General features: G+C 35.9%; 1 protein-coding gene across 6 annotated transcripts in view; it reads left to right on the top strand.

Moving 5' to 3' along the window:
* Positions 1–16,783, top strand: part of ZNF148 (zinc finger protein 148) — a 43,685-nt gene that overhangs the window by 25,866 nt on the left and 1,036 nt on the right. For 3 of the 6 annotated variants that reach the window (XM_053982584.1, XM_053982580.1, XM_053982581.1), the window contains 3 exons: positions 199–282; positions 6,182–6,300; positions 6,638–15,923. In XM_053982584.1, the coding sequence (XP_053838559.1) occupies positions 199–282; positions 6,182–6,300; positions 6,638–8,227 (1,793 nt within the window). In that variant the 3' untranslated portion in view covers positions 8,228–15,923. Of the gene's footprint in view, positions 1–198; positions 283–6,181; positions 6,301–6,637; positions 15,924–16,783 lie in introns of those variants that run through there. The other 3 variants (XM_053982582.1, XR_008437922.1, XM_053982583.1) reach the window with 3 other exon arrangements.

Raw genomic sequence — 16,783 nt, 5'->3', positions numbered from 1 at the left:
ATGTGACTCTTAGGATCATGGAGAGAGCTCTGCAGTTCATATACCTAGTAAGGCAAATGTTTTTTGGTATCAGGGTATTTTTGGAATTCGCTCAGATGCTGGTGTTTTTAATAGACAATTTAATATTCCTCAAAAATAGTTATCAGAAACAACAGTGTGTAGTTATTAACTTATGGATGTGGAATTATATTGTTCAAGGTGAAAAACCATTTCAGTGCAGTCAGTGCGACATGCGTTTCATACAGAAGTACCTGCTACAGAGGCATGAGAAGATTCATACTGGTGAGTATAGTGCCTTGAGTATCTTTACTGGCGTGCTTAAAAACTGTTTCCCCACTCAGGCAAGGTTTCTGGTAATAAATATGCAGCCAAAAACCCTGTCGTAGTTTGTTTTAATTTAACACGTTACAAAGTGATAAAGCTTTTAAAAAGAAATTAGTTTTGTGCTTTCAACTTGTTTCACTTTCCTTTGGCTGTAAAATGAGTATGAAGTCCAGTAAGCAGATCTGAAAGTAGTTTTCTATAAATAACCCCTGAGCAGCAAATCCTGAAGTTTGTGCATTCATAAAAGTCAAAGTTCATTAAGCAGTTCTGTCTTTTGTTGTATCAAGTTAATTCAGACAAGGGGGACTTCCAAATTACATTTCCATAGATTTATTTGTTTGTTTGTCTTGTTTGTTTGTATTTGAATTTGATGGAAAAGTGCCAGGACTAAAATGGCCAAAATGCCTAACCCCAAAGGTATTAGTATCAGCTTTTCTTTTCACTTTTTTTTTTTTTCTTTTAGGTTTAATTCAGAACTGTTCTAAAAAGAAGAGTCTTAGTTTAAAAATATGCAGTATAGGTCAAATAAGGCCTGAAGCTTTAAACCAAAGCAAGTTAAAGTTTATATATGTTTATTTTTTTTATCTTGTTGCACCACACAGAACCACATTCTTTAACAGGTTTGGTTTCATTGGGTTTTTGGCATTTTGGTGCATGGCCTTTCAATCCCTCTTTAAATATTTTGTAATATGGTCCCTTTTGGACTAGATGCCAATTTCTCAGCCTCTTTTTCAGAAAAGCAGAGCTGGTGAATGTGCACAGTGTTTCTTGGCTGTAGCATTTAAATGGATATGAAAGCTACTAACACGCAGTGCAGTGTGTGCATGTGTAAGGGTTGAGAGGGAGAAAAAACTCTGCAAAATGAATTTTCAGAGCAGTGTACAGGGAGTTACATGCACAAATGCCCTGTTGTTTATGGGATTTTTGTATCCTAGGTTGCCATGAGTCCAGACTAAGCAGGTTTCCTTCAGCCAGTCAGCCACAGAAGAGTCTTCCATTCTTCTGTCCAGTGTCTTTGTTCTACTCCTAGTCTTTCCTCTGGCTCTGAATTGGTGAACCATGCTGTCTCCACTTTGTGTAGATACTTATTATTGAAAAGAATGCTCATTCAGTCTCTTCCATCTATCTGCCCTCCAGCCCCCCCCCCCAAGGCAAAAATTAAAGTGCAGTTTTCACATTTTTTAGAAGATTTTTCTTTCTTTTTTTTTTTTTTTTCAAATGAGGATTATTCCCTGTACGTGGCTTTGAAAATGAGAGTCTGGGTAATATAGTTAATTAACACTTGACTGCAAATATTTTATAAATTGATTTAATTATCTTTTAAAATTTAGCTTCTAGCTCTAATAAGAAATCTGTGTCGATTGTAAGTTTTGGAGGGAGGGGAGTGGATGTGTTGGGACTGTAGGTTTTTATGCCAGCTCTTACATATGCTAGTCTTTGTTTAGCAGAGAAAAAGGTGCCATTTAACTAATTAACCATATTGTTATCTGACTTTTTTTAGATAACTGTGTTTCCTCCTTTCCTCAGCTTCCTGAACTATAGTTTGGTTGTTTCTCAGAAAATAGATGGTGCTTGTGTTTAAATTGTTGAATCATGTATGTTTTCCTAGGTGACAGGAGTAATGCTTAGGAGAAAATGTAAAACTCAACTTCTAGGAGTAGCAGAATTTTTTCTGAAGGCTGTTTAGTTAACAAGAATTTAACTAGTGTTTAATTTTTGGCTTCACCCAGTTATAGCATAGCTAATTGGCACTTTGCATACCTGTCTGGGCTTTCACCTCTATATGACAGTGTTCACTACTGACCCTTAGCTGTTTGTGTAGTTGCTCTGTTGTTCAGGGCTGCATAACTAAACCCATCCAGAAAACCTGAATTTTCAACTTGATTCTCTAATGAGGAGGTGAGCAGTGGGTCTGTGTTTTACTTTGATGAAAGTAAAGATATGTTTGTATTATTCATACCCTTTAAAAAAATGTTTCTTAACTTTATTCAATACTTTTTTATTTTGCATTTTTATCTCCATGAATGACCACTTTTAGCACCAGCTTTTGGACAGTGTTCAAAATGCTGATGTGGAACAGGAAATCTCTTACTCTTCTAAAGATTTTTATCAATTTTTCTAGTTTTTTTTAAACCAATCAAAGAGAGTAGTAACAGGTAGAAGCCCCATTTTATGCCTGTTACAAGCCCCCAGTTTACAGGTGCCCCAGCTATTTCTAGTCTGATTTGACTTTAGTTCTCTGAACCACTCCTTCAAAGGAAATGTTGTGAGGGAGTTAGGAAGCAATCAATGAACAGCGTTATTCTTTGTAAATAATTAAACAGTTGCGTCTAAAAGCAGACATTGCATTAATACAAAATTTGCTTATAATTGTGTGTAGAGGAGGGCAGCAGTGTTGGAACCCTGCTGCTAAACTTGTCCCTAATGATACAGAAAATTGCTATTTTAGTTGTAGGAGAGGGAAGACTCGCTGGTACGCAAATATTTTCAGTTTACGAGGTTGGAGAAGATGCTGAATGTTCTTCTTTTTATTTTTCTTTCAAATATGTCTGCTTAATTTTGCTTAGAGATGTTTTTATATACCTTACCCACTCATGCATTCATGTGTCCTAATTGTGTAAGCCACCCTACTTTCCATTTTAAACACAAAAACTAAGATTACATTAAAAAAACCAAAACACCATTGGGGCTAACAATTCAAGTGCCTTCTTATTCAGTCATGCTGATTTTTTATAGCCTTCTTTAGTATTTTATAATTTGGTTTTTGTCTGTTTAGACTTTAAAATGCCTGGCATTATAATTGTTACAGCCTTCATACAGATAATATTTGTACTACACTGGATGAGTAGTTCTATTGCTTGGTTTTAATAGATTGCAAACATAGACAGAACACATGAGCTGTTTTCATAAGTAATGCATTAATTGTTGTAGTGTATTTTTAAATTTTGAGGGTTTTTTATACATCTGATTCTTTCCCACTGACCCAGACATTTCAGAAAAATGTGTCCTGGATTCTCCCTGCATTATCAAAAGGTTCCTCCATTTGCATTAATGGTCTCCTCCATTTGCAATAGATCTGTCTGAAAAGTACAACAAAATTGCGGAAGGCATCTGAAGTTTTAGGCTTCTGCTAGGATAAAATTATTATTGGAAGCCTATCTTCATATTAATTTTTAATCTTTTTCTAAAATTATCTTCCATATGAAGATTGAAGCCAAAATTAAATATGGTGTCAGTTTCACAAAGGTTTTCTTAATCTTACTTTCAGAGTGTTCTGGAATTCTACTGAAAAATATTATTTTCTATACTGTGCTGAGTTAACTGCAGGGCAGTGTCCCCAGATTCTTCTCCCCTTTAAGGCATGGCCAGCAGTGCATTTGTATGTGCCCTGAAAGTCTCCAGAATAGCTGGTGACTGCAATCCACCTAAAAACCACAGACCTCTCTTTGGCTCTGTTTGAGCCTTGAAATGGGAATAGGTAGGTGTGCAGTCTTCTGCCAGCAAATAGTCAGCTTGAGTAGAAAAATGTTAAGGAACTCAGTGTGCATTCACTTACAGAAATGAGTGTAAGGCTGCAGGTAAGTGTGTTAATGAAGTGTTCTGCATTTCCTGGGATTGCAGGATGGCTTCTCAGAGGGCTGTTCAAGGCCAGAACAAGACTCAGATCTCTTGCTTTAAGGCTCAGGATAGTTTTCAAACTAAACAGCCACTCTATTCTCTAAAATAAATCTAAGGTAGTATGAAAGCAAGCTTTGAAACAATGTAAGGAGAGTTGTTTGAAGGCACAGTTTTAAAAAGCCACAAAGTAGAATAGTGGAGCAAAGGTGAAGAAAACCATAAGTAGCAAGGACTAAGTAGTAGTCTTCAGGAATGGAAGAGTTCCCATGTATCAAACAAGATCAGTGAGTTCTAAATGTCCTGCCTCAGCATCCTGGAAATGGGAGGCAAGGATTGGAATTTGATTCAGAAAGACTGAACAGGCTTATTGGGAGTAAGGCACCGTAGTTTTGAGGGTGCCTAACAGATAAAGAGAACATGAAGAATGAACCTGGAGTTTGAAAGTGAAGAAATAAGCCAGAGAGGAGGATTTGCTTATAGGCAGGATGAGAGGGAATGATATGATAGGTGTTTATAACTTAAAAGGGATGTTGAAAAAAGCACAAAATTTTATGGTGCTTATTAATAAGCAAGAAATGGTAAAGTTCTCTAAGTCAAGTGAAAGAAGACATGTAGAATGCTGGGTTGTGAGCCTGTAGAAAAAGAACTGATGGAAGCTGAGAGATCTGAGGAGAGGAGATAATTTGATTTAGGAGGGAATAAATTGGAATAATTTCATCCAAGAAAGGGATTGGCTGAGAGGCCACATGGAGAGGTAAGAATTAATAATTCGAAATAGGACATAGGCTTACAAAGAGGGAGATTTAGAAATTGCTTGGAATTAAGGAAGTTGAAACTCTGAGCATTAGTGATCTGACTAGGAGCACATGTGTGGGTGATACAGATATTTTCCATTCTAGTCTCTATAAATACTGGAACCTTATTTTCAGGTACTGTATTCCCATTTGTAGAAGGTTGTAGATAAATTTCTCTAAATGGAAAATACAAACTCTGTCAACATTTTAAATAATAAAATCTATTAATTTAAAGTTTTAAACTTTAACAACTAATTGTTGGTCATTCAACAGTTCATAATATAATTAGTAAAAATAAAACTACTTCAGAAAATAGCAATAGTCTGCATTTTTCTGGAAGCAAGACATAAATGGTTCATATCCCAAAAATCAGTGTAGTGCAGCACCCAGAACAAAGAGGGTCTTGACAGATGCTGCCAAGACAATCCTTGACTTCTATGTCAGTCCAAAAGATTTCATAGAAATACTAAAAGGAGAGATCTCTGTTGTTCAGGGTGAGTTCTAGTAAATAATAGTGAACTTCTATAAAAGCAGAACTAACTTTTCAATGCATTTGAAATTTTTAGGTTTTGTCACAGAAACCTAGGAAAAAATATCAGAGGGAAGATGTAAGGCAAAAGTTAAAAGAAATAAAAATAGTTACTCCCTGGTCAGAAAGTATTGTTACAGGGTTTTTTTGTAAGGAAAAATAAGGAGGAGAACTGAAGATGAATTAAGGGCAGTGCATATTGTCTGAACGAGTATTTCCTGAAAGTAAAGAAAAAACCCATAAACCAAAACAAGCTAACAAAACAGTCAAAATGAGAAATCTGTAAGTTTGCAAACACTGGTTCTGCTACAGAGGTTTCTTGGGTTTTGACTTAATTTTAAAAAAGTTTTAAAATTAGTTCTTTAAAAAAAAATTGGGTTTAAACCAAAATAGTAGGACTTTTTCAAAGCAGTTCTCTCAACTCCACATGCAAATAAGGGAAAAAAATATGGGAAAATAGCACCCTTCGAAATGTTATAGTCAAAGTTTGGAAATGCATTAATTCTCTCCTAGTGGGGATGGGTTTGTGTTAATGACTTGGTGAGAGGATTGAGGTATTTTTATACAGTTGTCTGCCCTAAAAAATGCATACTGTAGCAACAATCCAGGAAGACCATCTTTGCAGTTCTTAATTTGGTAGGTGTAAGACATACCTGCACCTGCATTAGAAAGAGGAGTAAGGATTTAGTTTTAAAGGTGGGGTTTTTTTTTAGCATAAAAGCTTAAAGTATTTGAGGCATCAGCAACTGAGTATTGGAAAAATAGTGATGTAAGCAAGCTCTATGTTGTTTTTCAATAGCAATAGACTAAATCCTCTTACTGCTTCTAATAGAGAATGTAGTATTTGACCTTGTAACTTTATGGGAAGATGTTAATTTATTCTTTTAGATTAATATTGCTGTGTATTTTTTATCAGGTGAAAAGCCATTTCGTTGTGATGAATGTGGTATGAGGTTTATTCAGAAGTATCACATGGAAAGGCACAAAAGAACTCACAGTGGAGAGAAGCCTTACCAGTGTGAATATTGTTTGCAGGTAAGATGACTTAGTGAAATTTTCTGTGCTTGAAAGCCAAAACACCAGTCAATTCCCCAGTATTTCAGATGGGGCTTTCTCCATTTTATACAAATGAATACATAATGAATGTGTTTTTCAGTCAGGATGGGCTATCTTGGTGCACCGGTGGAGCAGAGTCACAGCTGGCTGTGCTTGATTTTATTGACTATATAATCTTGTTTGACACTTCATTAGAAATTGCTAAAGTGGGTGAATCATCAAGTAAATTCTTTAGAATGAAAGGTTTATTTTCTTTCTGCTAACATATTTATTTTTTCATAATAATAATCCTAACCACCACCATAATATTTTCCAGTATTTCTCCAGGACCGATCGTGTGCTGAAACACAAACGTATGTGCCATGAGAACCGTGAGAAGAAACCCAACAGAAGTGCCACCAAAGTTGGCTTTTTGCCATCAGAGGAAGATTCTGGTTTCTCTACGCCTCTGAAAGACAGCTCCTTGCCAAAGAAGAAAAGGCAGAAAACAGAGAAAACAAAATCTGGGGATAAGGAAAGTACAGATAAATCAGAACACAAGAAGGACAAAAATGACTATTTGCCTTTGTACTCTTCTAGTGCTAAAGTAAAAGATGAGTATATGGTAGCGGAATATGCTGTTGAGATGCCACATTCTTCAGTTGGTGGATCGCACTTAGAGGAAGCAAATTCTGGAGAAATACACCCACCGAAGCTCGTTCTCAAAAAGGTCAACAAGAGGAGTCTAAAGCAGCCACTTGAGCAAAGTCAAACCATTTCACCTTTATCTACATATGAAGACAGCAAGGTTTCGAAGTATGCCTTCGATCTTGTGGATAAGCAAAGTTTATTGGACTCTGAAGGTAATGCTGACATTGATCAAGTCGACACATTACAGGAAGGGCCCAGTAAACCTGTACACAGCAGCACTAATTATGATGATGCAATGCAGTTTTTGAAGAAAAAGAGGTATCTACAAGCAGCTAGTAACAACAGTCGAGAATATGCCTTGAATGTAAGTACCATAGCATCTCAACCTTCAGTAACGCAGGCAGCTGTGGCCAGTGTCATTGATGAAACTGCTACAGCCTCAATACTAGACACACAGGCACTGAATGTTGAAATTAAAGGTAACCATGACAAAAATGTCATTCCAGATGAGGTACTGCAAACTCTCTTAGATCATTATTCACACAAGGCTAATGGACAGCATGAGATCTCTTTCAGTGTGGCTGACACAGAAGTGACCTCTAGTATATCCATCAATTCCGCTGAAGTATCTGAGGTGACCCCATCTGAGACAGTTGGAACAAGCTCTCAAGCTTCCTCATCAGATAAAGCTAGTATGTTACAAGAATATTCAAAGTTTTTACAACAAGCTTTGGACAGAACTAGCCAAAATGATGCCTATTTGAACAACCCGAGCCTTAATTTTGTGACTGATAACCAGACACTTACAACCCAGCCAGCATTTCCTTCCATGGAGAAGGTCTACACATCTATACCCGTCAACAGCTTTCGGTCGGGAATGAACTCTCCATTAAGAACAACTCCAGACAAGTCTCACTTTGGACTAATGGTTGGTGATTCTCAGCACCCTTTTCCCTTTTCAGGTGATGAGGCAAATCATTCTTCTTCCTCCTCTACACAGGACTTCTTGGATCAAGTAACTTCTCAGAAGAAAGCAGAGGCACAGTCTGTTCATCAAGCATATCAAATTAGCTCTTTTGAGCAGCCCTTTAGAGCTCAGTACCATGGGGCAAGAGCTGGAATATCCTCTCAGTTTAGCACTGCCAATGGACAGGTGAACCTTCGGGGACCAGGGACAAGTGCTGATTTCCCAGAATTTCCCTTGGTGAATGTAAATGATAGCAGAGCTGGGATGACTTCTTCACCTGATGCCACAACAGGCCAGACTTTTGGCTAAAAAATCTTTGTAAATAATACTGGCACTTTAGAACACATTTGTCAAAAGGGGGTTGCTCTGTATAAGATGGAGTTCTGTACAGCTTTTAAGAGCGCTATGTTAAAACAGAAGTAAGCTGATATTATTAGCAAGACCAATAACTGCTTCTTTTTTCTTTTTTTCTTTTTTAAAAACTTTTTTCGTTAGCCATCAGTCATTGAACTGCCTGATGTTGGTGCCCCTATCAAAGGCAGTTTATTATTCACTTGTTTGAATCCAGAAAATATTTTACCTTCTATGAAATTTTAAAATAAACAAAATCCCCAGGTAAGACTTTCCCCCATGATTGTTTCCTTGCTGGTTTCCTTGTATGCTTTGGGAGGACAGTTTTTTTTGTCTGATACTATTCACATTGTCATTTCTAAGCTTGTCAGCATAGTTGTTGCTCTTCAGCAGGGAATCAACGTGTACTAAACACACAGAATAAACAAGTAAGTTTTGGAAGTCAAACAAATATGCTTTAAAAGAAAGCATTTTTCTAGAAAAATCCTCAGTCTCTCTCAAAAATAATTTTAGACCATGTGCCCTTTATTTCTGCTTTGCATTACCTTGAGTTGTGTTTGGAGGGAAAGAAAGTGAATTCTGATAGACTAACTCTACTATTTAAAAGTCTAATTAATTTAAAACAGTTTAAACACTTTTTTAAGCAAAATGCCTAACTGCTAAAGCCTTTACTTCATTCCAGAAGTAATGTGTATTTCTTTGTACAGCTGAATCTAGATGTAACTTTTTAATGACTTTTTCATATGCAGAAACCAAGATTTTGAAATTTTAGTTAAAATACTCTGTAGATGACATTCCCAATTGCAAAATGCTTACACGAACAGTGTATTCCAAGATTTAAAAGCTTAATTGTACCTTATCCTACATACTCATAACGATTAACATAGAGCACTTAGCCAACTTTATAGTTTTTGATTTCTCAAAAAATAAAACCATTTTTAGATGTTTAGGTTTGATACGGTTGCATCATTTTCATCTCATACAGCAGCTCCAGTAATTCTTTTACGTATATTTGAGATTGGGTATTTTTAGCTTCTGTAAAAATGGTTTTAATTATCTGTCTAGAATTTTGACAATTCCAATTATTAAATTTATTGAAGTATCCCTGAAAGCTGAAGAAGTGGGCATTCAAATTCCCTATTTTTTAGTGTTTGCTTAGTAAAAGTCACTACAATTTTACCAACCCAAACTGGTGAATGATGCTAGTGAACGGGATTTCTTTTTCCAGCCTAGGAGAGTGATCAGAAGTTTTCATTGCATTTCACAGTATAAATAAACTGCAAAGTTTATCCCTGTACCATGAATATGTTTTTTTTGAATAGTACTTTGTCTTGAAGTATACAGTATGGTACGATAAGTAGTTCTGTGTGCATTTTTAAGGTGGTAAGATTTGAGTAGCCTAACTATTGTGTAGTTTAAGTTAACAAGTTTCAGATTTTTGAACTGTATGTTCATTCTATTGCACCTTCCCTAAAGGGACACTGTCTGGTAGTTCAAGGCAGTTTAAGCCTCATGTAGGCTGATTAACCAGGGAAAAACACACACACACACACACACACACACACACACACACACACACACACGTAGGTGTGTATATGGTGGCTTTTAAAATAGGATTTCATCCAGGTTTTTACAGCACTGTTGCTAGCTAGTGTATCTCAGATAAAGCCATCAGGTAGGAGAAAAGGCTGCATCTCAAGGGGCTAAAATATATCCTGTCTTTTAAGAAAGGACTTGAGCAGCACCTAGAACAGTTCTCACCTCTTTACCAAAGCAGTAGCAATATTTTTCTGGATTTTCGTTATTAGGAAACTGATCCCACTTTGTCTTTTCCCTTATGGGAGCACTACAGCAGCACTAACTTCACTTGGTGCAGTTGAGGGAGAAAGGGCAATTCTTATCCATAGCCTGCTTCTTCTACTGGCAAGAATACAGGTTATATAAACTAATTTCTTAATACTTTTGTATAAGAAAGCAGGCTCTTTTGATTTGTTGACTGTGTATGTAATACAGTAAGGCATTTCAGCATGCTAAGACTTAGCAGTGATTTTGTCTGAATATTCGGCCACGACTTGAAAAGAGTGGGCATCAAGGGAAAAGACTAAATTCCTTATGGATTATTAATGATACCTGTAAAGAAATTTCTTTGAAGGAATATTTTTAAACTGATTCGTGGTCTCTCTGTTTTTTTTTCCTTTATGGTCAGTTTGGTTTTTTGACTTTCCATTGTGTGTTGCACAGAAATAACATAAAGGGTCCCTATATCCCAGGAAACCACCTCTTGTAAGGCATACTTTGTTTTCAGTGTCCATTTCCATGACATCCTAGCTTGTGGTGTCTGAATAATACTGTGTTGGCACTTTTGTTCCTATGCCCTGATGATGCAAGGAGATGGCAATTGTACTATTTGTTAAATATAGCAAGGAACAAAAGAAAAAAACCAAAAGGCTGGGTTGTTACTGTGTTACTGCACAGCTGTGGGCCCATAGGGAGGTAAGAGGAATGAAGCCTCCTTCTCCCTAAGAGGACTGACTAAGCTTTCTTTAAAAAAAGTTGCTGCATTGACACTCTGGTGTGAGAAGGTGATTGAGGACTCAGAGGGAGTGGCTCTCCCATGCCATTGTCACACTTGGGAATCACTCCAAGGGTGTGTGAGGGAGCAGGCTGCTGAACAGCCTGAAGGAACCTGCTCTTCCCTGCAGCCAAACGGGGATCGCCAGAGGAACTGCTGTCCCTTACATCACAGCTCATTCCCTAGCCTGCTGCTGAGCCATTCCAGCTGCACTCTGTGCCTTAGGACAGGCTGTGAAGTCCCCTAAGCCACAGGGGATGTCTTGTGGGGTTCTTCCACAGGTACAATTAAAGCAGTGGTGTGAGTAGTTGATCTGCTGATGCTTGAAGCTTGCTGCACTGGAGGAGTTAGCCAAATGTACTGCTGTGATTTCCTGAGTACATCCCCTTCTATCCTGGAATAAGTGTTTATGTAGTTCTGGGAGGTTTAGCTCTGTAAAAAGCTCTTGCTTGTTTGATAATGGCATTATTTAATAATGTTTTTCACTGCTCACGTTTTCTGCTTTTAATCTGCTGCAGATGCACAGTCTTCACGTTGATCTGGTCATTTTTGTTAGTTTTCTGTGTATGTGTGGAAAAAAGCAGCTTTGGTTGTCTGTTCTGTTCTTGTGCTGTCAGTATAAGGCTGGGGTGAGCGTGGAGATTCCCCTGAGCTAACAGCAGCCATTCTTACCAAAAGGTCATGTGAGCACCAGATACGTGTGTGTGTGTGTAAAGTGGAATTTTTGGGGATATCTACTAGTGATAGCACCATGATAATTTTGAAAAAGAGGAAATTGATGACATTTCTCTCTCTCTCTACTTAGACAGAGACAAGCTCTCTCTCTCTACTTATATATATATACAAAATACATATATATATATACACACATGCACTTATTAATAGGCCATATTTTGGTCCTAAATTACTTGACAGTGTCCCTTTTAGCATGAATCTTTTGATATGTTTTGCCATTAATATAACAGACAATGAAGGAATCAGCTTGTAATGGTATACTAATAGGCATTTACATTTTTTTCATTTGATTTGAGAATGAATTAATCATAAATGACAAGTTTTGGGGAGAAGGATTAACCATGTGTATTACTGTATGTTGGTTTACGAATAACAACATAAACAATTTAAATTGGATGATAAAAGAACCATGTTTATGATCTTGTGTCTCCTAGTGTTGTCTTTAGGAAAATTGTGTTTTGAGCAAAAAATAGGACAAGAAAGTATTCATGTGAAATAACACTTGTATTATTTTTATATTGTACTCGTTGGTTTTTTTGGATGATGGGAACTTTTCGTTGTTAATTGAGAAGTACAGTAAAATCTTGCTAATTTGCTGACCTCTAAACAGAGCATTTGACAGGTTTCTACATCCCTCATGGTCCTTTCCCACCTCTCTGCAATGGTCTAAAAAGTACTGTAGCAAGGTCTCACCCAATAATGCTGTACTACTTCACCCAAGTATACTACAGCATCTCTATTAGTATACTAGGAGGTAGAAGGAGTATTGAAAACTAAATTGCAGTTGTCAAAATAAATTAACAAAGTACTTTTTGTGATGTGACATCCTTGCTTTTGTTGCCTGCTTCTTCACTATTTTCAAAATTGTAATTTGTAAAGGGTTTCTAAGGCATTGCTGCAAATTATTGGGTTTCTACTGTAACTTTTGGAGTTTTCGTGTTCTCCTATGAAAACTTTCCACCTGAATAGATACATTATAGTCCATGCTTGATCAGGATATTTTTATAGAATTTGTATCATATCTAGTAACTATTTGAAATGAACCAGAATATTTGGATGAATTAACTCTGAATTTTGCAGCATTGGATTACATTATGTATGTATATTTGCTAACTAAATTTCCTTGGCTTTGAAAGCTTTGATTTTTATTCTTTGTTTGCTTGTTTTAATACCATTACAAATTGCAGGGAAAATCCTAATACTCCTGGGAATCCGTTTGGAAATGTTAACAGGCAGAAATATGTTTATGCAGTCGGTACCAGTACACATGTGAACTTTCAAATTACATGGTTGGTACTGAAGCAAATGAATAATTTTACAGTTTCCTAGAGTTAAATGTCTTACTAAAATGAAGCCTTGTAACTTTGAAAGTTCATTGGACTTAGGGTAATGCATGTTTATGTTAGGCATGTAATGCATTTAGCTGAAACTCACTTTGCAAAGGACAAGCACTAAGAAAGTATTACTGCTAATGAAAAGACATGTCTTTAATTTGAAAGTTTAACTTCTGTTCAAGTTCAATTTGCTTTGTGTCAGGGAAATAAATTTATAGTCGCTTTTGCTCTACTCAACATACAAAACCTTCTGTTTCCTTTTTGAAATTACATCTTTTGGTAGGAAACACAAACTGAGGCAAGCAAACATTTCTAAGAGTTGTTTCTTGCTTTCCTTAATCCAATGGATGGAAAGGTAATATTGTGTAAACAACATTATTTTATTTTTTTATGCAATATCATGCTGTAAATATGATTTATCAAATAAGGATGTACCTATGATTGAATCTTTGATTCTGCACAGCTAGAGTTTATATATAAATATAAATGTGTCTTGACAATCAAGGACTTATGTCAGTCTTCCTTTATGACGTTTCTTATTGTTATGCATTCCATTTGTTCGACTTGAGTATTTGTATTGTCTGTAAAGTATGTAATGTTTTTATAGCTTGTTTAAAAACAAACAGAAAAGCCTGTAAATATGAACTGATCACAGTACTGCTCTGTTGGAAGGCATATGATGATGTACTGTTTGTAAGCAATAATACATGACAGTGCTAACTTGACAAGTAGCATAAGGATAAGTTCCAAAAATACCTTTGGGAGTTAATAGCCTTGTTTGAGTTAATGAATATTCTTAATCATTTTTTTATAAATAAATTCAGATGTCCTCCTGCTGGAATATATACCATTGTTTACAGAGCACAATTTCAGTCACAGAGAGGACAGTCTTTAGATCTATGGCTTCGTCCACTTTGAGTGAGAAATGAATGGCTTGGCTGCACTTCTGCGAGACGAGGAAGACTGCTAAGGTTGAATAGCTGTGTCTCTAGAGGATCAGAGATACTATTCTGCTTCTGTGCTGATTCCTGCCAGTTCCTCTACATAAATTTGGAGTCTTTAAGTCCTGATACTGAACTGATGAGGCTTGGGCCACCCATAGAAAGGAATAGTTCTCTTCTTATTTCATATGCAGATAAACAGTGAACTTTTGAGTCACCTCTTCCTTTGAGTTGCATATTTTTCAAATTATGAGCTATGAGATGATGAGATGGGTTTATTCTGATAAACTAGATGTCAAACTTATAGTTTGAATTGAATAGGTTTTAGACTGTACAGAGCAGCATATCAATTTGAACAGTCATCACTGCTTTAGAACCTCCCCCCCAATTTATAAATGTATATGACCTACATTTTATAGAAAAAGAAATGTTTTTAAATGCTAGTCATTTATATAATATGTGCTTTGAAGGATTTGCTAGTCCACTTCTGTCACTTTTAGTACACTGGTATCTTTTATATGTAATGTATGCTTTTTATTATTATAATAATTATTATTATTATTATTATTGTAGACATTTCAGTAGGAGGAATTTTGCAACAGTATGAGGGGTTGAAATTTTCATTGTCAGAAATGAATTATACTGGACTTTGTCTATGTAGTCGTGTCTTTCTTTAAATACTGTCTGGAAGGGAACTTGGTATTCAATAAAGCAAGTGACTTCCTTTTATTTTGAAGGCATACTATATAGGACTGAATTGGATCTGAAAATGTAATGGATTTGAAGACAGAGAAATTAGTACAAAATCTAGTGTACAGAAGAAATTGTCTTATGAAAAACCTGATTATATATATAGTGAAACACTGTTACAGTGAATTTCTGATATAGTGCTATTTTCCTGGAGTCCATATGCCTTCTTTGTATTTCAGTTAATAAAAAATGATAATTTGTATAGATAAATTTAGGATAATAGGTTTATTTCAATCATTATACAGTATTTCTTTATCCTGCAACATCTATTCCGTCCCTTTATTATCAGACAAAAGACCGTAGCCTAAATTCCATCAGTTGGAGTATGTATATATAGGTGAGAGATGGTTTTACAGGAACCTGGAAAGTATGAATTTACATATTCCTTATGTTTCTGACAGAAATCAGTATGTGAGTCTTTCATTATTCCTGTGAAATGAGGAATTTCCTGATACCAAGAAGAGAGTGAGTGTGTGTATGTGTGTGTGTGTGTATGTGTAGATCCATGGAAGTTATTTGGGTCTTAAGGCCAAAATGATAAAAGTATAAAAGGATTTAATGTAGCTCAGCACATGACTTACATTTAATATGTAAAAGAAACATTTAAATTTCATAACTCACAAAAATACAAAAATAGTTTTGCAGGGAACAAAACTATTTGGAGAGCAGGCTTGACCAAATGAATTTTTTTTTTTTTTTGTTAAACTTGATATATTTTAAATGATTCTATTTCTGCCTTTATTTCTGCCCTAAAAGCAACTTAAAATATTTTGGGAGTTACTCTTCCTGTTCATTTGACTGTGAGTGTAATTTATATCATGGTTTACAAAATGTGGCATGAAGGATTGGATTGTTTTATCTGTATAATACAATGAAAGTTTGCTTTTTTTTTTTTTTTTTTTTTACATAATCATGGTGAATGGTATTGTATTCTTAGACTGATTTATTCATTAAGTGACTTAATGAGTTTCATCACTTTTGACGTTACTGTTTTCTTATGGTTAACTTAGTCTTTTTGGGTTTATAATACCCTTTTATGTATTGTGATACTAAGGGAAGTTATGTTTTTGCTTTATTTTTAATTAAACTAATAGTTTGATAATTTATATTTGCAAATGATGCATTTTAAATGTGGTCACTTGCTGTTTGAAAAATAAAAATACAGAATACTGTTTTAAGAATAGACTTAGCAGTATTTTTCATGTTAGATAATTTCAAACAAAATCTGCTTTCTTAATGAGACAGATGAAGGCATGTAAAGATACATATTGTGCAAGAACTGAAGTGGATACTTTTCAACAATTAAATGAAATATTTAAGTATTTGATTTGAAACATACAGAACTTATTTGGGTTTTCTTCTCCTTTGGATCTCATTGCCTCCTTTGATTATAGAAAACAATCCTGGTTGTTTGAGAAGATTGCACTGAAACCACTTTAATAGAAATACCTAATGTTAGACCGGCTTTCCTTTTGTGATTTTTCTTTGCACTGGAGTGAGTTTGTTTAGTGCCAGCAGCTCCTCACGTACATGAGAATCAGGACTTTGTTTTAATCTCTCTTTGTTTTAATCTTTAAATTAAGAAGGGTGAACTCAGTTACTCAAGATTTCAAGTCTGTTGGATAACAGTATGCCATGTGTGCACTACAGCATTTTGTAGCACGTGTAGTATATGGAGTATTTATTACATAGATTTTTTCCATTGTTAAAGCAAATATTTAAAAAAAATATTGATGATAACAGCATTTATGCACCTACAAAACCGTAAATATGTCCTGTAGCATTAATTGCTGGTAATTCCGTTTTCTCCTCTTTATTTGTTTGTGTGTATCAGGCGTGATGTTTCCCTGAATCTTTTGGTAGGGTCCTTTTTGGTAAATACTTGATTTTTGTGGAATGCTTGGCTGTGTTGATTTTACTTCATGTAAAAAAACAAGTTTTATGCAAGAAGGTATTAAAAGTGGCACAATACCTTTTAAAGAGAAAAGAGCTGCAGTGAAGCAGTGTGTGAAGACTGGAGCTGTGGTCAGATGAGCGTGGCAGGAAGAGCTGGTGGGTCTGGGATGTCACCAGCCCCTCACCCCGTGGGTGCAGCAGGGCCACTACCTGGGCATCCACCTGGGCAGCGGTGGCTGCGTGAGAGGAGCTTCTCATGTGGCCTCGGCTGCACCCTCTGAGGAAG

This window comes from Vidua macroura, chromosome 7 (assembly GCF_024509145.1).
Source record: "Vidua macroura isolate BioBank_ID:100142 chromosome 7, ASM2450914v1, whole genome shotgun sequence".
Lineage (NCBI taxonomy): Eukaryota > Metazoa > Chordata > Aves > Passeriformes > Viduidae > Vidua > Vidua macroura.
The sequence above is the reverse complement of the archived record's forward strand: the minus strand, read 5'-3'. Positions and strand labels throughout refer to the sequence as shown.